This window comes from Bombyx mori, chromosome 1 (genome assembly GCF_030269925.1).
Source record: "Bombyx mori chromosome 1, ASM3026992v2".
Classification (NCBI taxonomy): domain Eukaryota; kingdom Metazoa; phylum Arthropoda; class Insecta; order Lepidoptera; family Bombycidae; genus Bombyx; species Bombyx mori.
The window spans coordinates 125,913-147,451 of record NC_085107.1 but is presented as its reverse complement, the minus strand read 5'-3'; the positions used below and the strand labels follow the sequence as shown (position 1 = coordinate 147,451).

The following is a 21,539-nucleotide window of genomic DNA, read 5'->3' as shown; positions in this document are numbered from 1 at the left end:
TTAGTTTATTCATCAACGACATTCCCCGGTCGTCGCCGACCCAGTTAGCCTTATTCGCCGACGACACAACCGTTTATTACTCAAGTTGGAACAAGTTCGTCGTGGCCTAACGGATAAGACGTCCGGTGCATTCGTGTTGAGCGATGCGCCGGTGTTCGAATCTCAGGTGGGTACCAATTTTTCTAATGAAATACGTACTTAACAAATGTTCACGATTGACTTCCACGGTGAGGGAATAACATCGTGTAATAAAAAATGAAACCCGCAAAATTATAATTTGCGTAATTACTGGTGGTAGGACCTCTTGTGAGTCCGCGCGGATGGGTACCATCACCCTGCCTATTTCTGCCGTGAAGCAGTAATGCGTTTCGGTTTGAAGGGTGGGGCAGCCGTTGTAACTATACTTGAGACCTTAGAACTTATATCTCAAGGTGGGTGGCGCATTTACGTCGTAAATGTCTATGGGCTCCAGTAACCACTTAACACCAGGTGGGCTGTGAGCTCGTCCACACATCTAGCAATAAAAAATAAAAATAAAAGTTCCTTATAGCGAGTACCTAAACTCCAGAACGCAGCCGTGACCCTCAGACAGAGGTTCCGAAAATGGTGTATAGACATCAACCCAGTAAAAAGCATATCGGTACTATATCAAAGGGGAAACTCTACACGAATTTCCTCCCGCGTTAGGAGGAGAAATGTCACACTCCCGATCCCCCTCTTTGGCCAACCTTGAGTCAGGAAGGTCAAGTACCTGAGAGTCACCCTGGATGCGTCCATGACATTCCGCCCGCATATTAAAACAGTTCGCGACCGTGCTGCGCTTATTCTCAGCAGGCAGACTACCCCATGATATGTAAGCAGAATAAAATGTCACAAAACTTGCATAAGGCCCGTCATGATTTACGCGAGTGTGGTGTTCGCTCACACGGCCCGCACACACCTAGACACTCTCCATTCCCGCTTTTGCAGATTAGCTGTCGGGGCTCCGTGATTAGTGAGGAACCTCGAACTACACGACGACCTGGACCTCGAATTGGACCACAAACACATGAAGTCAGCGTCGGAACGTTACTTCGATAAGCCTATGACTAAGACGACTGGGCTTTGAGGCGTAAAAGCGGCTTGTTCAAAGTTGTATCGAACGCCAGGTCGAACGAGTTTGTATTCGTCGTGGCCTAAAGGATAAGACCTCCGGTGCATTCGCGTTGAGCGATGCACCGGTGTTCGAATCTCAGGCGGGTACCAATTTTTCTAATGAAATACGTACTCAACAAATGTTCACGATTGACTTCCACGGTGAAGGCATAACATCGTGTATAAAAATCAAACCCGCAAAACCACCACTCTGCCTATTTCTGTAGTGAAGCAGTAATGCGGTTCGGTTTAAAGGGTGGGGCAGCCGTTGTAACTATACTTGAGACCTTAGAACTTATATCTCAGGGTGGGTGGTGCATTTACGTTATAGATGTCTATGGGCTCCAGTAACCACTTAACACCAGGAGGGCTGTGAGCTCATCCACCTATCTAAGCAATATAAAAAAAACCCGTCAAAAACGGATAAAAGTAATAGCTCGTCTAAAATAAAAAAGCTGAGTGAAGAAGGTATTACGACAGACCATGGACAAATCGATAGAACTGATGACATTGAAGAAGGAGAATCTAGCAGAAGCTCTTCTGGAAAAATCTTAAGTTACCTACATATTTTTTTAAAGTAATATGTATTTTTTTATGAAAGAAGGACTCCTGGTGTCCCGGACGCCTTTTTAGTTTCACCAGGACAGATGGGCGAGCACGGGCTCAGCCAGCAGCATTGGTATTTGCTAATAGCTGCCCGAGCGCCTCCAAAAGAACCTAACAACTCAAGAGCAGCACTTCGAAATCTATGCTGAGTTCGACGAGTACGGTTACCGGGGTCCCTAAGCTTGCTCGTAATGTTAGGGCTGAAAATGCAAGAGTCAATGCAAGAGTTATTGGATCTGATGGATCGGTAAATGCGGGCCGAATGTCATGGATGCATCCAAGGTGACTCCCAGGTACTTGACTTTCCTGGCCCAGAATATGGGTTGACCGAAGAGGGCGATCGGGGTACTTACAGGCTAAAATGACAGAAAATATATAATTTTGTAACGGTTATGAAAACTTGTATTTGATATTTAAGTAATAAAAGAATAACAAAAAACTTGCAACTTAGTGCACGTGAAAGAAGTGAAACTTCAACGTACCTCGAGAAATCATAACATTAGCTTAGAAAGAAGTTGTTGCCGGTATTCGATAATTACGAAACGAGTCCTTAGGTTTTACTTAATAATATTTTTACTGATAATTGAAAACAGTTATTTTATTTAAAATACCGCATTTTTTTAATATTTTAGAAATTAAACTGCTCACACCGTTGGCCTTCCAATGTCGTAGTTTATGTGAAATCCAATAGATGTCACTAAACTAAATAAAGACCTAACTCGCTTTCTCTTTTCGCTCTCTTCACTGTCAAGTGGCTCGCGAGACGGTCTATCTAATTTCTCACTCTTGCTCTTCCTAAATTGTATCTTTTCTCTCTAGCCGTAACGAATCTGTTGCTAGTTAAATTTTACTCTCAACGTGCCTAAAGAAGCTTTACTTCAAAAACTGAAAATTTCCAACCTGACTAAATTTTTAAGATTTTGTAAAATTTTAATTTATTTGCCACTTCAACGCGACTGCAGCATCATCTACCAAGTACAGTTGTTTTCTTGTTAATAATTTAGGGTTTTTTTATCATCATTTATTAGCTTTCATTGAAGCTACCTGAGAGTATACTGAAGAGTTGTTGTAGTCCTACGGTACCTCGCTCTTATGTACATAGGGCCCTCACAAGTTGTCTCCACTTGACCCTGTTGAAGAGTACAAACGTAAATTTTTTATAACTTGCCGTATTTACAATTATTATCTGCAAATTTACGGCAATTTTACATCAAGACTTGCGGTACATCTTATACTGTAAATTTAATGACCAGTTTTGGCATCAGTTTGTCGACAAGTTGAAACGCAAGTTGAAAAGCAGAGTTTGAAGTAAACTTACGGTAAACATGACTATCAGGGCTATTTCGAAATCATGTTTCGCGCACTACGATGCTTTAAGCCTCATAATTTTTGCGAGATAGTATTGCTTAAATAGGTATAGAGCATTTTATGCCTACATATGGTGGACCGACCAAATTAAAACTGCAGTGGGAGGTCCCCTAAATGAGTGCAGTAGAATGGCCTCGAGCAGGGAGAGATGGCGCGACATCGTGAGACGCATCAAGTCTGCCCCTTCCAACACTACATGACGATCACGACCACTCTGTCAAGAGTGACACGACTGAGAAGAAGAAGATTTGGTAGTAGGGTTTCGGCGAAATAAAATAAATTAATCACAGATTTTGTTGATTTAATAATTCACTGCATAAAACGAAAACCCCTATACCTAATTTATAATTGAAATGATTTTATAGCATATTAAGACTTTTTATTGGGAACTCAAAGTGTAAAATTATAGCAATTATTGAATGTTGTCCATTTATAATTGTTTAAGTTTATGCGACCTATTTAAAAAAAATATACTTGGCCGTATGAACAGTGTTTTCTTTGCTTGTCCAAATACTTATTACATTAAAGCTGTCCTATTCAGTACGGTACATATTTGTTAGGTAGGTACTATACCTACCTATTGATCGCTACAAAGTACCAACACTACCAACTTCGTCAAATTAGTCAGACTCGTTCGTAATCGTGACAGTTCGTGATTGTCCGTAGAAATGGCAAGGCGGTATACGCCTGCCAAAGAAAAACTTTATAAATTTGTAGAAATTTGCAGTATGTTTAATGCATTTTTTAAATTAATATGAACTTTATTTCTGAATTTTAATTTATTTATCTGTAACTATTAGTTTGGTAATAAAATTTTAGCTATGGAGTGGATGGTGCCCGTGAATGAGATGTTAAGGGATGAAATCACTCGCATTGACTACAACTTAATGACGGACACTTTTGAAGGAAACATCAGGACCGTGAGGTATAATAACATCAGGAACATATTAAGCTTTAACTTAAGTGCTTGTTTTTGAGAAATCAGCAAATTAAACACTCTTTGTCAATAACAATATTGTTGAAAATGTACTATCCAGCTGCCTACTCCAAATTCTCATTCCAATTATGGGCGAATAGTGTTGCATATGTGCGACGAGGCAGCTGGTTAAACGAATTCACTGGAAACTCGATATTGACAATGATTTGATAGTAGGTAATTAATTACTTGCTTTGTAAAGAGAATTTGTCATAGCTTTTCAAAAATGTTGTGCCTCGAAAATCGATATTTCGAAGGAAATGACTAATTTCCATAAAATGGTACTCAATGCACATAATTATAGTACAGCTCATATTGTTAATGAATTACCAAAAATTTTCAAGATCTTTATTAATGCCAACATGAACTAAAGAAGCTCTAATTTATATATGAACTGTTTGCTCACCATACTACCATACCTCAATGTAAATGTACATTTTTTAATCTGAAAACAAACATTTAATCAAGTAAGTGTTAAGAGATCATACATTCAAATTATAAAACAACAAGATTTTGCAATCTGTGAAGTAGCTTTTAGTTGGTAAAACATGATTTATATTTAAGACAATGTCATAAAACACACTTGATTTTTAGTTTATTCATTTATCTACAAATTTTAGGAAGAAGATTTAACCTTGTTTTAGATTACTTAAGAAAATGTAGTAAACAAGAACCATTTTCTAGTTTGCAGAAATAATATCACTTATTGTTAAAGTACTCAAATTAGCTTGCTAATTTGTAGGATGCTACAAGATAGTCTGTCAAAGCTGATAGATGTCCTGGGAGAATATTCATCAGCTGCACAAGGCCTCAACCGTGTGATCACTACTGGGGAAAAACTTCGCCTCTGCCCATCGCATGTTGTGTATATCCTTAAAGACAAGGATGCAAAAAAGTAAGTTTTAGTTCCCAGCTGACTTCCCAGTGACTAGATTATGCTACTGGCCCTATTTTGTTCATAACAGATTGCCACACTATTATTGCATATTGCCACTGACTATTCAATGCATTGTCATACTTTTGTGAAATTCTTAAAATATACTAACAAGATACCTATAGTAAATAATTTGACATTGTTGATAGTATATGATTAGAAAAAACCAAAGAAAAAACTAATGACTATTTTTTGTTTTGCACATAGCCATAAAGTGACAGATGATTGAATCCATATAAATAACTAATAAACATAAAATAGCTTTTCTTTCTTAATTGATAGTTCTAGATTACATAAAGTACAGTTTTCTTAAGTGGTCATTGTTGCTGTCATAGGACCCAAACTTCCTCCTATGCCTTCTGTGGCAGTAGTTCTCGTCTAGAAAGTTTGCAATGGCGATCTAATCATGTTTCCATCTTTTCGCATTACAATCTGAACTTGTGGTGCCATCTCTCAAAATCGATTCTAGCTATATGATATGATACCTCAAATACACATATTCATATATCCACTCCAGTCCCACACTGTCAACAATTTTGTCTACTCCCACTGAGCCAGTCATCTGTTAATATTTCGCAAGTACATTTCTAGTCCAACTACATGATTTTATCAGTCAACCTAGGATGCGCAACTCCGAACAAGTTACAATTCACCACTCGAAGACAAGCTTGTCCCGCAGTTGCTTTAAACAACTGAGAGATCCTGCAATCTGAAAATGCTAAATACTTGCGGATGTACCTGGACAGGAAACTGACTTAAGATGTAGGATGAAGCTGATGGTATACAAAATTAATATTAAACCTACTGGGCTTATGGAAATCCAATATTGAAAATCTTCAAAGATTTCAAAAAAGAATGTTTGAGACAATAGTAAAACACCATGGTATGTTACTAATAAAAGAATCCATCACAACCTCACCATAAGAAAAGTTAAAGATGACAATGTATAGAGCTAAAACATACTGTGAAAAATTAGAATCTTGCCCAAATGTGAATATTTAATGAACAACAACTAAATGACTACAAGAAGACTTAGTTGATCGACATGTCACTTTTGAATCTGTTTTTCTCCAAACTACAGCTAAATTTGAAAAGACAGATTACATTATACAAAAAAATTAGTGGTAGCTTGGTCAATACTCACTAATCTATTCCAGACATATGATTAATGCTACTGACTACTTTAGAAAAATCAATGAATACTAAGAGATAGGTTTTATTATTTATTGCATAAACGGGTCGATGAGCTCACGGGCTACCTGATCTTAGGTGGTTACCGGAGCCCATTGAGATCAATAACGTAAATGCCGCCAGCCATCTTGAGACATGGTAAGGTAAACGGAGACCTTTCAACACACGGGCGCCCACCCTTCAAACCGAAAGGCATTACTGATTCAGTAAGATATAGGTAAGAAGTGGACTCAGAAGATTTCCTACCACCAGTAATTACGCAAATTATAATTTTGCGTTCTTATTCCTTCACCGTGGAGGTAATTCGTCGACATTAAATTTGTTAAGTACGTATTTCATTAGAAAAATTAGTGCCTGCCTGTGGGATTCGAAAACCATTGCATAGCTTGATACGAATGCACCGGGCGTCTTATCTTTTATGCCACGACGGCTTCATTTATTATATTAAAAATATTTTTGCATTATCTATGTAATTGCATGACGATGTAGTTTGTCGTGGACCTTGCTTATTCTCTATAGATACATTTATTATTAGTAAATAAATCAACTAGCGACCCGCCTCAGCTTCGCAGGGGTGCAATGTTATCTACATTGTACTCCTGTTAAGCGGAGGCGGGTAGATACTAATTATGGAGAAATGTGGAGTGATTAATAATGATGCTTGTTTTTCTGGATCTGAAATAAAATAGATTTGTAGAAATTTGTGATTATTGGTCGAAGCGGTACCAAACTCCCAGCTAAGTGATGCATTTCGGTCGGTTGATGCATTTTCGTGCGACGTAAGTGCTCCCACGAATTTGTTCCTACGATATCAAGGTTTTGGAGTAGTCATCAAATATTATAATTGCAGATAGTCCATAGTGTTCTTGTACATACCCTACATACTTCTCAAGAATATTGTTCAAAGACCTCAAACCAATTCTCGTAAATTTGAAATGATTGTAGAATTCAATGATATTCTGAGTTTTATGGTAGGAAAAAGGATCAATAAGAAATGAATAATAACATAGGAAAGTAAAAAAATATATAAATTGTATGGATAACAAAAATATCAATGGAATTCAAGAACCCGGTCAACTTCAGAGCCCTGTAAAGCTGTACCTGTAAATAAATTAATGAAATGTAAAAAAAAATTGTAGTCGACTTTTTGTTTATATTCTGTTTATTTTTTGTTTATTCGTTAATAAACTCTACACGTTTACTCTGATGTCATTTTATTGTAAATTTTTCAGAAAAAATGTTATAAAGCCGAAATGAAAAAGAAAAAAAATTACAGCTCTTTTTATTTAAGTAAAGTTTTTTTATTTTCCATTTTAGGATAAAAGTAGTAGGAATACATTTATAGAGAAATTAATTTGCTACAAATTATGTCTTCGAAAAACACTTAGAATCGCTTCTTCGACTTCGACTTCGGAGGACTAAAGACCCTACAAACTTGAACTTAAGCTTATAATAAATCCCATACACGTCAAAAAAAAATGCATCCTCTAAAAAACATAACCTTAAATATAACTTTTCAATGGAATATATATTAATTTAATATAGTACTAGTCCGTACATCGCCAATATCGTACATCATTATCACATTGCACACGCGAGCACTTTCCTCGGCTGAACACGATGCTGCTACGACTCTAAAATAAATTTAAAATGTTTCGCGTAATTCGAAATTAAACATGTCAAATGATCGAGGTTTCATTTTGTAGTAGTTTCGGAAATACTCGCGTGGTACCGTTGAACCTGGCGAAAATAAATCCGCTTCTTGTGAAACATTGTACAAGTCTACAGAGAGCGACACGGTCCGCCGCGCCCGCGACGCGACGCGACGGTTCACCGATGCGCTCCAGTTTCATTACCTGTCGAGAAACCATCGCTAACAACAGAGCCGCGCTGCCTCGCCAGCCCAGCCCCCTCGCTGTCCGGCTACTCGTATAAGCGCAGATATTAATACATACAGATCCGAATTTTATCTAGTCTAAGACTACAAATTCTAAATCGTTTGTAACATTAACATTTCCCACACATGAAATGTTATATAGAGAAAGATACATGGCTTTATTCGGGTTACCTACAATTGTAAAAAAACTATCAAAATAACATAATGACCGTCGGTGCATAACGTTGTACACATTTAAGTTAAGAGCTTATAATAGCAGTAGAAATGAACATGCGACTCCGTCACCTCGACCGATTGTACTTGCTATACTATGTAATATTTTATACTTGGTCCGTGCCCGACGACTTAATAAATGTGGTTGGTGACGGTTCACTGAAGTATGATTTGCTAAATAAACAATAAGAAGTGTGCAATGATCTCTGCACGAAGCCAATGAGGAGTGAGGTCGTTCGGGGCAGAGTGTCCCTCGCGTCGCGTCGCGTCGCCCTGTAAATTGAATTCGTCCGCTGCAAAGCATCGCTGTCACATCCGCACTATTCCGCACTTCATTATAACAATGTACACTTGTGTTCACGTACCTACTTTTGTTTTTACGTTACAAGATGAGAGTATTGCGAGCTTGCAGAAATGATATTTTTGAAGTGAACATTTCTTGAGCACTGTTGTCAATTGAAATTCTATAAAATGGAAATGGCATTCAAACAAAAACGAATATTAAAAAGAGACAAATGTGAGAATATGATACATTATACTCATACTTGTAAAAAAAGCCTTGTTATATATTTTTCATGATAGTTCTTTAAAATTTATTTGAAATAAGCCTGTCCACTACTGCAGGAGTTTATACTAGACAAAGGTATGCTAACGGTCGGCAGTGACCCGTATTCCTCAGGAGGACTACACGCTCCTCTGTTTACCATGGCAGCTCACTGTCCGGCACTATTGGTCTCGTTGCACGCACTGTTCGGCTCTAATACTTATTAATATGCGTGTGGCCTTAAAATACATGTTATATCGCGTATATTATTTTTATTTTATCATAATCGTGAAGTCGTCGTGGCTTAACGGATAAGACGTCCGGTGCATTCGTGTTGAGCGATGCACCGGTGTTCGAATCTCAGGTGGGTACCAATTTTTCTAATGAAATACGTACTTAACAAATGTTCACGATTGACTTCCACGGTGAAGGAACAACATCGTGTAATAAAAATGAAACCCGCAAAATTATAATTTGCGTAATTACTGGTGGTAGGACCTCTTGTGAGTCCACGCGGGTGGGTACCAACCACCACCCTGCCTATTTCTGCCGTGAAGCAGTAATGCGTTTCGGTTTGAAGGGTGGGGCAGCCGTTGTAACTATACTGAGACCTTAGAACTTATATCTCAAGGTGGGTGGCGCATTTACGTTGTGGATGTTTATGGGCTCCAGTAACCACTTAACACCAGGTGGGCTGTGAGCTCATCCACCAATCTAAGCAATAAAAATAAAATAAAAACCGAAGTTTCGAAAACTACAGTTTTCGTTATAGCTTACCTTTACCACACAGATGAGCCACACCACTATACGTGCCTCGGTACTAGTGTAAGTGTGCGGTCAGACGGGATCCCTGGCTCCGCGAATTCCACAAGCCGACGCCAGATTGCGTCCCTGCAGTGGCACTACATGCGTGCGCCGGTCGACGCCTAGTTGACGTCTATACCAACACGTTTCTGTAGGGTTTCCTAGATCACAAGCAGAATTCCGTTTCCGTGGAAATTGTCCTCCTTATCCCCAAGGTGACCAGTGGGACCCTATGAATGACAGATCGATCGTGATAACTTCCTTGTTGTGTTCTCGAGATGGCGTCTGGCGGATTGCCTCGGATGTATTTCAACTCATCTTTTTGAAGATACAAGTGTCCACTCCAAGTACTCACTCCGAATGAGGGCTCTGGTCATGGCCACAGTTCTAACTTTCGAGGGTATTGCGATTCCTCTGGATGTTTCGAGTGAAGTTATTTACTCAAATCGAGTTTTTTTTTTAAATATTAAATTTGAACACCAGTACAATCGTGGCGCGATATGGGTACAACAGGCGTCCCGATCTTGATACTACCGAACGGTATGTTCACGGTTTCTAAATTATAACGAAAATTACAACCAGATTACATCGCACCATCTCTTCTTAATTTACGATTGCGTTATGCGTATTCATTGTACGGCTTACAGTGTGCGTACCGTTATTTGAGATGGTAGTTTTGTTTATACAAGTCTTCGATCAATAATTACAAGTCGAATTAATTATTTATGTCGAACTCTTATTGATCACAACAATGTCATCAATGTTTAGTTGACACTCAGATGCGTAAAAAAGGAAGAATTATTGATATATATTTAATAAATTGTACCACAAAACGAAAAATTCAGATGATTGTGAACATGGATGGTTGATGCAAGGTCGTGTGACGGGCGCGTGCTGAGCTCTAGTCGTGGTCTGATCGCTCATGTGAGTCGCTGATCACTTTTCCAGCGGTGAGGGCGAGGCAGTCGGCATGCTGAAGATTGGTCGCAAGCACCTGTTTTTGTTCGACGACAAGGAACAAGTGCGCGAGCTGGAGCCGCTCTGCGTCCTCGACTTCTACGTGGTCTGCAACCGCCAGCGCACCGGATGCGGGAAGAAACTTTTCGATTTCATGCTCAAGGTCAGTGCTGGACTGGCGCTGCGTGCTGAGCCCACAGCGCGCCCACATTATTGACGAGTTCACTTTAAAACTGGCGCTCCTCTATTCGTATATGAAATAAAAACATAATAATTCCGTCGTTAGTGTCTGTTCATCTTATGTTAATACTTAAGTCAGGGCCCAATAAAGAGTAATTATTATACATTTGGAACCCAGGACACGGAGAGCGACGTCCACGCACTAGCCATCGACGGGCCCTCGCACAAGATGGAGCAGTTCCTGAAGCGCAACTACGGCGTGGAGCGTCTCGTCCGCCAAAACAACAATTTCGCTGTTTCGCCCAAGTTCTTCACGTTCACCACGGCCGAGCTCAAGTAAGAATCGAACTGCTCTGTGATGCTCTACTTCATTTACCTGGAGAGTACACACCAAACCTTATCCGTGCAATCCGAAACAAACAATTAATAAATAACTAGGATTTTGTGTGTATATGGAAATGTGATTCTGCAAATGATTATAACATAGGATTACAAAACAGATTAAAGGCAGTGAATGATCGCCGAGACACGTGCGGGTCGGAGCAGAGCCGCGCCCAGAGCGGGGACAGGTCTGTACTGTGGCGGCACCGCCTCCCCGCAACAATATATTTGTATACACCTTTAGGCCACTAGGCCACCATGCGCTCGCGACTAAATCAGCTTCTTAAATCACACTAGCTTTCACGAGTACTAACTAATAGGCTTTGTGGATACGTGCGATATCTTCATCATGAGATCTCGTCCTGCCTTCCCGCGCTCCTCATATTTGGCTAATATTCATCGGTGGTGGATGCGAGCAGCTGTTTAAACAATAATAAACACATTATACATTTTTAGACAATAAATCGGAAGCTAAAACACATCGCTTTACTTAATAACCACGTTTGCTACTACGAAATGTAGATGTATCATACAAAGGCGAGGTAAGTGATGTTGTAATAAGTTGATTCGATCTTATACTAACACAAGACGAGAGATGTCGTCTGGAATCAGTTCACCTGTAACACCGTTCTTGCCGGAAGGCAGACTGGGCAATACCAATAAACTTACAATTCCGTTTAGTGCCTGCACTGATTTCAAATTAATTATCAATACAAAAGTTAACTTGGAGGTTTTAAACACATCAGTGCATTGTAGCACAACTGTCGGTTAATTATTGTCCATACTGGCGACATCTTGCGATAGGCCGATGTACAGATGCCAATGCAATAAATACACTTTGAAATTGCGTATGTCGATCTTAGACTCTAAACCATATTTAATTACATTTTTTTCACCGAGTTCAATAAAGAGTCATGATTGTGTTATTCGGTATGGAATATTTAACCAAAACCTAACTATAACGGGTACTATAACCACGGAATAGATAAATAAGGTTGGAAAGGCCTTTGCTCTAATTTTGTATTAGAACCAGTGTCGCCGCTTCATCCCCACTATTTTAATTTCTACACATACACACACTGTGATTACAAGTATTTCGCACACAACAAAAACACCCACACATAAATCTCAGGACAGATATTCGTTCGCAAACTAGCACAAAACACCCGTAGGCATACACACTCACACACGCAAAAAGGCAATAAAAATGTTCATACACGCTAGTGCTTGATAAAATCGATATTCTTTATCGATAAATTATCTGATGAATGAATGGAGAAAATGAAACATGAAATAAATATTGAAAAAAAAAACTATTTTACTTTTATTAATTACAAATAGTCACTGTCGCTGGAATAAAACGTATTTGTTAAGCAGTTGGCGCTTGCTATTAATTGCGAATGAATTTTTCAAAACTAAGTGTATTCTGATTTTTTTTATGATAAAATCATTTTCAGTAAAATGTTTAGAGCAAATAGTACTCGTCTTTGTCTCCAGTTTCCTCTACCTGTCACGTCAATCCATTGTTCCCTGGCGTTAGGTTCTTTAGGAAACCTAAAATTTTTAATTTACTGCATAAGTCAAATAGCATTTTACTTAGATTTTAATACGTCTTAGACAATATAGTAAATACCCGTAAATTAGAGGTCTACATGTCCCTTTATATTATACCTTCACTTTAATTCAATGATAATAATTCAATAATAATAATACATATTTATTTTACTCAAAATACGTCTCACTAAGAATATACTAGGTATCATTAATTAAATATAAAATAATGCAAAAATTATCCATGTCAAATGTAAATATAGTCGAGAATTCTGTCGATGATTTTACCACATGGTCACCTCACTATCGACAAACTGCACGGCCAATCAGGGCAAAGGCCGAAATTTCAAAGATTGAAGTGTAGAGAACGCAATACATGTAGTACATTGGAAGCTGACTTGGTCATTGCGTTCATTGGGCGAGTACACATCGCGCAATGTATGCTATTTATAACTTGCTGCAATAATATTGTTAATGTTTGGAATTTCATAATGCTCAGTATATTTTTATGTTTTAGACAAATAATATTGTAATTAAATGGTAATTTCGACTTACCGATCGAAAGATATACCTCCTCGCTCTATACTTGAGGTCTGATTTTTTGTTTTACAAGTTATAATTGCACAACACGGCACTATAAAGCGGAGATCTGTTCGCCAAGTAGTCCGAAGCGCACTAAACGCGGTGAATGAAAGAATCGGTCGAGTTATGTTTGTTCTATCATAACAGTGGCACGCTTGCCCCGCCTACATTACCATTCCAACCTTATTTATCTATTCCGTGACTATAACTGACCGAAGTTGGATTCTGGTATTGTTTTTCACAAAGATTTGTGAAATTTGTCTGCTTTTTAAATAAAAATGTGCTGTACAAAAGTATAAATTAGGCAAACCATTATTTTAATAATAATCAATTAGTTCGTTAAATCGATGCACACGAGCGCGTGATTACGAACCGCCGAAGAACGACCAATGTAACATTGTGAAGTAACAGCGTCTGATGTGGCCGCGACCGCGACTACGGCGCGCTCTACAACTCACTGACAACACAAGTCGTACAATCACTCCTCTGTCTGACCACTACCAGGTCTGTTATTGATCGAAGGGTGCGGGAACCAACACCTGATATATAATAACATGTTTCCATATGTTCCATTATTAAAAGGTCAAGTTTGTGTGCATAAAATTAATATACTGAAGAACATTTTAACGGTGGTTCCATAAACATGAAATAGTTCCTTGCAATTTGTTAAAACTCATCACATCTTGTAATTTAAATAAAAAAAACGTTTTATTTCACTCCTTTCACAAATTGTTTTGTGTTATTGGCTTGTTTAGTTGTGTTTAAATAATTGAACTTGATAAGGACATGCAATAAATGAAGGTAAGCAGTGTGTGCGTGTGTGCGTGTGTGCGTGCGTGCGTGCGTGCGTTCGCTCGTTCGTTCGTACGCCTGTATAATAAGCGAGCGTTGATTGTACAGCAAGGCAGGCCGTCCGGTCTCGTCGCTGCCGCCGGTCATCGGCCGGTTCGCGGCGCCGCGGCGTCCCTCCGCCATCGCCAACGTGATCCACGGCGGGAACGGCCTGGGCTACCGACAGGACTCCCCCAACGGGTAATGTATCTCGAACGGCTTCCGCCCCTGCAGCACTCTCCTCGTTCTCTCATTCATATTTACAACTGCCTTCGTTTCGTTACTTTCAGTTGCTCGCCGCTCGCCCGACCTATGAACCCGCAATGATCTACGACTTAGTGCATTCCCTGTTATTGTTTTAGCTTTTTAAGTTGACGCTGATTTGATCCGCATGTATCCGCATGTATAGGAGAATTGTTTTGTACTATTTATTGTCATCGCTTGTGCCTCTCAGAGTAGAAACCAGATGAACGATACTTGATGAAAGCAACGTGTGTGTTCACATCTCGAACGATACAGGGTGTACGTAACGGAACCCGAGAACGAGAACGAGCCACAGAGCGGGATCCCTAACAAGGGACCGTTGAAGTTGTCACGTTATTTTCTCTTTGCCAATGTAAATTCATTTTAAGCTGATAGTTGATTACCGTTCCGGCATCGGGAGCGGTCTGCCTACACCCTGTACACGTGTGCATGGTCAGCGGCGGGCGCACGGATACCGGGACCTCTCAGCGACCCGTCTGTCGGCTGCAGCAGGCTCTACCAACCGGCTTCATATCGAATTAAAACAGTTATTATTAATACATGTGTATATTTATAACTTTTTTTAATTATTATTATAATAATATGCTTTAGATGAGAATTCTATTTTGTACACATATGACGGACGTAGGGTACCTACACAATATCAAAGTTTAAAATGAAATGGTTCTTAGGTCAAAACACAAGTCTACTCATGGCGAGCCGTTGCCTACCTTGCATCTAACTATTTTACTAAGTTGGATTCAAGTGCCGATAGGGTATCCGTGCTGCCTTGCAGCTGACCGTACAAGAATATTATGCACGATGTGTGCGTCGCCGTTGCATCGCGCGTACTGTTAATTACATTATAATATGTTGGATCGCATCTTCCGCCACCAACATGGTTCCGCGGTGTGCGGCGACTGCACTCCCTGCTGCTTAGTGTTACTGTTTACAAGCACGTACTCAATATTGGCACTATTGTGAACGACAGGGCTGGCGACTGACACGCCCACTGACAGACCAAACATTGTGAACTCGTACAGAATGTACAAGGCTTATTTTTAAAGTATTTAATGTATGTAAATATTTAGTGAAGACAAAGACTGACTGACACATTGTTGGAGATGCGTGGTGCCCGTCGACTGCGGAGTGTCAGTACTGCTCTGTGTAACACCTAGCACCCATTAGCGCTAGCTCTCAAATGACTAAATATAATTTTACAAAGAAATATTTATCAATTTAAAGACAGGGGCACACTAATTGAAACTACTTTTATCTCGGGTGTTGCAATCTGTCGGAAATAATAAATGATACATATAAATGAAATAATAATGAATATAAGAGATGCGCCAGATCTCCAGGATTCAATGACGGTAGCTTGCATGAATTTTTACTCCAAACTTCAGACGAAAGTCCGCAACATATGTGATTTTCTTCATTAATATGTAAATAAATACCTTTGTTATTTCCGTAATTACATTCGTTTAATATATATTTTTTCTATAAAATGAAGTTTGTGCAGACCGCGGTGGTCATTTCATTTCTTAAAACGGACTCCGAGCGGAACTAATTGGTGACCCCTGATATAAAATATGTTACTACGTATTTTCAAATTGAAATTAATATATTTTGCACGTTAGTATTATATTTTAATTATATTAATCTTAAAGCACCTTGTTCGGTTTCTTGCATTGTAGCGAACCAAATTAATTTTTAGTTAACACATGTTTATCTCACATTTTACACGCTTGTCCAATGCTCCGGAAGGCATTGTTGTCCCTTGGAACGTCGACTAAAAGTATTTTTATGAAAGGGAATTCTCATTGCTGTACGTTGAGAGTTGAGCTAATCTTGCGTCTTAACCGAACTAGCGACAAAACATTTATTGTTAATGTCAGTTTGGAGTAATAATAGCTCTTGACTTTAAGGTTTCAGGTATTTAGAAGTTCGATTGAAGTGAATATCTGCCTAATGTAATTGATTAGTTTCTAGAAATATAATTTATTAAAAAAATGCTAAAAATATTGAAATAACTTCTTCGAATCAGCATTTTACATTGTACGAATAGGGCTGCCACTAAAATAAAACAAAATCCCGCTAGTAGAGCTGAGAGTACTATGCCACTTGACACCGCTGCTCTCATTCACAACACGTTTTCAAAGATGATTTTGCCGCCCGGTGTCCTCGCGCTAAGCGGCCGCATCGCTTATGCCAGTGCTCCAAGTCCAGAGGCAGGAACTAAACTAGTCCCGCGATGAGGCAATAACACCACGAAAGGAAGCAGTGGGACTGCTGAGACAACTTGTACAACACGACGTAGACTCGGTCACTGGGGCCGAACCCACATGACGTCTATCGTACCGGTAACCGCTCAACAACATGACTTGAAACAAACACTGTTGCCATGATATTGAACTGGAAAGCAGAGGTTAATTCCGTAAGTTATTTGGTTTTAATGGCATTCCAAAAGGTGGTGTTTCGATCTTCTTACTATATTTATTTGGTCTTCAAGATAGAGATCAATCATCGAATCCAACTAAGACGGGCAGCGTTCTAAGACGAAAGTCTATGACCATTGTGTGTTGCCCGGGATGACATACGATAGTAGTCGTGGTCGCTGACAATGAGCCTTTTCAGAGAAGGCTCAAAGTCACTGAGTCACAGAGCAATGGAGAGAACGGAGCGTCCCTGCGAAATCGAATCAGGAATGAGGAGATTCGCGGAATCACCTGGACAATCGCCGTAACTCGAAGGATTGCGTGGTTACTTTGATTATATTGCTCGAAGAATTGATAATTCCGTGAGGACCGAAAAGTCCTCGAGTGGCGACCATGCCCGAAAAATACAGCATGGGTAGGCTTCCCACGGGGCGAGGGGCCACCGACGACATACTAAAAGTCGCGGGAATCTGCTGCATTCGTTCTGCGCGGAACTGATCATTCATTGTGGCAAACCTTGGGGAACGCCTATGTCAAGCAGTGAATATTTATTCGGTTATACTATTTACGGATTACATAGTATTAAAAATATGTATGCGGAATACTATAGTTTAAAAATAAATGGTTAAGACGCATGGCCCATGCAATATGTGATGGTTTTGGGAAATCTCGTTTCATGAATGTCGTGATTTTGTTAGGTTTTTGCGAGCCGCAACATACAACAACATAGTTTCTAATGCTCACGGAATACATTAGAGATTACGGTGTTCATAAATAAATGATTAAGCGGCAACGCGTCAAACGAGTGAGATATACATATGAGTATTGTGTGTCCGCTGAATGAGAGAATGCTCTCCTCGGTCATGTAACTACGCACTGTGATAACGTAAATCTTATTTGTGACCTTTTATTTCGTTTAGCTTTACATTCTACCAAATTGTTTTGGCTTTTTATTTATTATATAATCATTGATTTATTTTGTATTATTGTAAAAATATATTTCTTGTAATTTGTTGTTAAGAAGCAACGATTACTACAATTCGAGTCGCTTAGTAAAATCAATAATTAATCATGAAAACCAATTTTACATAGGCGCATGCAAGTGGGTATTATGATTCAATCATTGTAATATAAAGTTTAATACATCGATGCGTATACAAAATAAGTTGAGAGCGATTGGTCTCTGTATGAACGCAACTCATCGCGATTGGAAGATGTACGAAGACACTAGACCGACTAGTCGGGCATCGACTGAGAGAGAATACTTCGTATTTGAACTGTGTTCTGGTTGTTATTGATTTGTCAAGAATTAACATTTATGTGAACATATTAGAGTCCCATAGAGAAGATGATGGCGGAACAGAGACCCATTTTGAACACTTTCCAGTACGCTCGTATTACTTATTTTGTCATCAATATTATCTCAACGAAAACATTTTTTTTTTTTCTCTATTACATGAACATTTATTACTGCAGTGTGCCTTCGTTTATACAACAATATAATGACAATTTAAAAACAGAAAGCTCATTATTTAAAATTATTTCGTTATAGACATTCCTCTTAATGCACTTTATCAATTGGAAACTTGGCGACTGCCAATCTTATGGAATATTTATTGACGCCGTCCCTTACCTTGCGTAGATAGATCTTTATAACTTTGCGCAGAGCCTTGTTGATAGGACTACTATTAGATATGGAAGGTTGTATTATTAGAAGGCTTCACCACCTAAAGACTCGTATTTTGATAACATTAATACCTTTCTTTAATATGGCCCAGTTACTTTTCGGCAGCCAACAGTTCACCAAACAGTCTCTGGAAAATGAACTTATATTTTACTTACTAAATGCGAAGCCTATGCGGAGCTTCGAGCACTAATTGTCATTTTGTCTATTAGACTAATATACCATTTCTGTACTGTCGGTTAGTAATGACCAGTGCTTCTTTAATAAGCTGCTCGTCCTGTGTCAAAAACGAAATGTAACTTTTAGAACTACATATTTTCATTTCCGTAAATAAAGCGGACGGCCAGATTTTTTCTGTCAGAAATAGTTTACGATATACCTAAGTAGTGCCAATTTGATAAACGGATCAAAAATTGCGTTTAAATTGGTAACTACCTTGTATAATATGTGCTATGACCATATCATAGCTTAATGTTGTGACAGTATTACTGCCTGTCTAATTTTCTTTATGATCCCACTTTGCGAATATTTAATCTAAACAAAGATGGTCGGAAACAGTAAAAAGTCATGAAAATTCATATGAGAATGACAAGTTCCAAATAAAAATGTAACATTACTGTTTTTAGTTTATTTTGATTATATTTATGGCCAAACTGTATGTAGTATAAATAACTAGTCTTTTTTTTTAATTTGTATTAGAATACCTGCTGTTTACCATCTTTTCTTGTTTGCGTTGAATGATTTTGCATGTACCTACATGTTCGTTGCGTGTAAATCTAGTAACAAGAGTGTTATTTAATATGACGTGTCGCCTGCGGTACTTTAACTTACGATGAGTATTTAATAAGGAACGAATTGGACAAGTTGACGTTCGCTCCTCCGGCCCGAAGCCCCGCTCCAGGCACGGAGCTCGGGCGGGAGCTCGACGACGACGAGGACGAGGAGTCAGATTGGGAAGACGGTGCGGGGGTCGGTCCGGTGCCGACGAGACCGTCCCAGCTCGAGATGGAAGAGGCCTGCGCCGCCCTGTTCGACGAGCCCTCGCCGGCCGGCTCCAGTACGTCGCGTCGCGACTCGCAGCTTACAGATCGCGGGTACTTCGACGTCAAGTTTTACCATAACAAGCTGTGGTGAAGTAGCACTAGGCTACTGACACTCCCGGCGCCCTTCCGCATCCCTCGCTCACCCTCTCTCCCTCCTCGTTCCCATTCAAGCTATCGACTCATAAGCGACACGTCCTATATTCATTGTGAAGCCCTTAGACTTACTTGCCATCTAAGGATATTTATTCATATAATATATGTGTGGTATTTAATCAATTAATTAATTAAAATTATACAGATTCACAAATTCACTAATTGATCTTTAGACCTGCTCCATCTCATCTAACAATAAAAACAAATTCAAATACCTGAAATAAAATAAATTGCAAGTCACATCTGCCAATCTTAAATGTACCCATTTGCAAGGTGTGGCATCAAAATGTTCAACTTACATCCAGTTTAATTTTTCAGAGAAATGTAATTCCATTGCAATATATTGGTTGGTTGGGGTTGCATTGGTAGCGAGTCGCACGAACCTGCATTCTGCACTTTCGAAAACTCAAATCGAATCCTCAACATACCCAAAACCTTGATCTCCATAATATATTATGATAAAGTTGTACAGTAGTTTTTGTAGCCTTGTTGTATGCAAACAACTAATTCTTACAATTTATCACCAATTACATTGTAGTGCATCAGTAATAATATAATACTGCGTAATATAATATCTGTATTTTATTATCACGTTATTTGCTGCACAGCACATGCACAGTGGTGTGCACAGGAGCAGCGACGCTCATGTCTGCACACAGGGTGCTATCCTTAGTGGGCACTGCCTGCCATGGGAGCTCATTAGATATATTATTGTACATCAATGAACTAGTACTCGTTTTACACCACGCTTTATTAAATAAGAATATTCATTCATTTAAGTTTTAATATATACAAGTACTAGCTACTTTGAATGAAGAATAATAATTTGAAAAACTGTGAAGGGATAAAGTTGCATTTGATAAAATCTAGTGGTGCTCCTTTAAAGATTCTATTATTTTAATAAGACTAAGTGCAAGTGGTCACACAACAACAATGTTATTTTATGAAAAGGAATTATGAATATAGTTTAATAACTATATTTTGTAGTCTGAAGAAAATTCCCATGAGTTAAGTCCCAAAATTATGTTACATTTTTTTATAAAATTTTGTTGTTTATTTTCCGTGTACTATGTAGTAAGACCTAGGTAATACATGTATCCTCATGAGTCCTCACCCGGCCCTACACGTGATGCTAAGACGACGACACGTTGGTCATGGTCCGAGGGAGGGGCTACCGCGACTCTGCCTCTTTTGTTTGCGCAGGGGTGATCTTTATCGGAGGCTAAAATTATGATGAAAGATTCGATTACATAGATGGATAGAGAAATAGATATAGATGAAGCAAATTAAAGCATGTTAATAATGGGCCTGTTAAACTTTTTTTTTTGTCATTTAGGTTTCGTGGTAATTACGACCACCTTGTTTTTGTCAAAAGTTGATATTCATGTCCTATAGATGGTAAAAGGCGTGCAGAATTAAATATAATTACAAAAAACTAAGCAAGGAAACATTCGAAAGCAAGAAGTTCAATTTCAAAAGTTCAAAATATCGCGCCATTGGCTGTCCCAGTCCAAAGTTTTGCAAAAAAAACTGTAAATTAACCAAGGAATCGCATTCAGTAGAAAAACACGAAAAAAATACATATCACTGAGTGCACGAGAATCATAAAATCAAACGCTTACAAACTAACTTGGTTACTGTATGACTTTTATTCCCTTCGTCTTATCGCATAAGATAAAATAAATTTTAAAAGTTCTTTCTTGTGACAGTAATCTGTCACTCGGACATTTTCACAGATAATTAAAGTAACGACTACCGTAAAATGGGGCGATTAGAGACAAATTCCAACTTTATGAGCAATTTTAAGGTAGTTGTTGATGTATATAATG

The 21,539-nt window shown here is 38.8% G+C and overlaps 1 protein-coding gene and 1 long non-coding RNA gene across 7 annotated transcripts; one reads left to right on the top strand and one right to left on the bottom strand.

The window, feature by feature from the left end:
* Positions 1-3,672: 3,672 nt before the first annotated feature.
* LOC101741407 (alpha-tubulin N-acetyltransferase 1) lies at positions 3,673-20,282 on the top strand. Of its 6 annotated transcripts, XM_012696014.4 has the most exons (9): positions 3,673-3,834; positions 3,928-4,033; positions 4,827-4,979; positions 10,616-10,787; positions 10,983-11,140; positions 11,305-11,373; positions 14,219-14,350; positions 19,363-19,608; positions 20,029-20,282. In XM_012696014.4, the coding sequence occupies exons 1-9, from the start codon at positions 3,777-3,779 to the stop codon at positions 20,036-20,038; spliced, it is 1,104 nt and encodes a 367-aa protein (XP_012551468.1). In that variant the 5' UTR covers positions 3,673-3,776; the 3' UTR covers positions 20,039-20,282. The 6 variants fall into 6 exon arrangements, with proteins under 6 accessions (XP_012551468.1, XP_062527343.1, XP_004932776.1 ...); XM_062671359.1 differs by lacking the exon at positions 11,305-11,373; XM_004932719.5 differs by having other exon boundaries at positions 19,363-20,282.
* LOC134199809 (uncharacterized) lies at positions 12,480-13,521 on the bottom strand. The gene is made up of 2 exons (XR_009974444.1): positions 13,292-13,521; positions 12,480-12,739 (listed from the first exon to the last, which is right to left on the bottom strand). It is a non-coding gene; the product is annotated as an uncharacterized LOC134199809 (long non-coding RNA).
* Positions 20,283-21,539: the final 1,257 nt, after the last annotated feature.

What these genes read in the sequence shown, in the direction of transcription:
- LOC101741407 (XM_004932719.5), top strand. Translation starts at nt 3,777, where the DNA reads ATGGCAAGGCGGTATACGCCTGCCAAAGAAAAACTTTATAAATTTGTA. An exon ending in AAAGACAAGGATGCAAAAAA is followed by an intron (nt 4,980 to 10,615) that starts GTAAGTTTTAGT and finishes TCACTTTTCCAG; the next exon opens with CGGTGAGGGCGAGGCAGTCG. An exon ending in TTTTCGATTTCATGCTCAAG is followed by an intron (nt 10,788 to 10,982) that starts GTCAGTGCTGGA and finishes TTTGGAACCCAG; the next exon opens with GACACGGAGAGCGACGTCCA.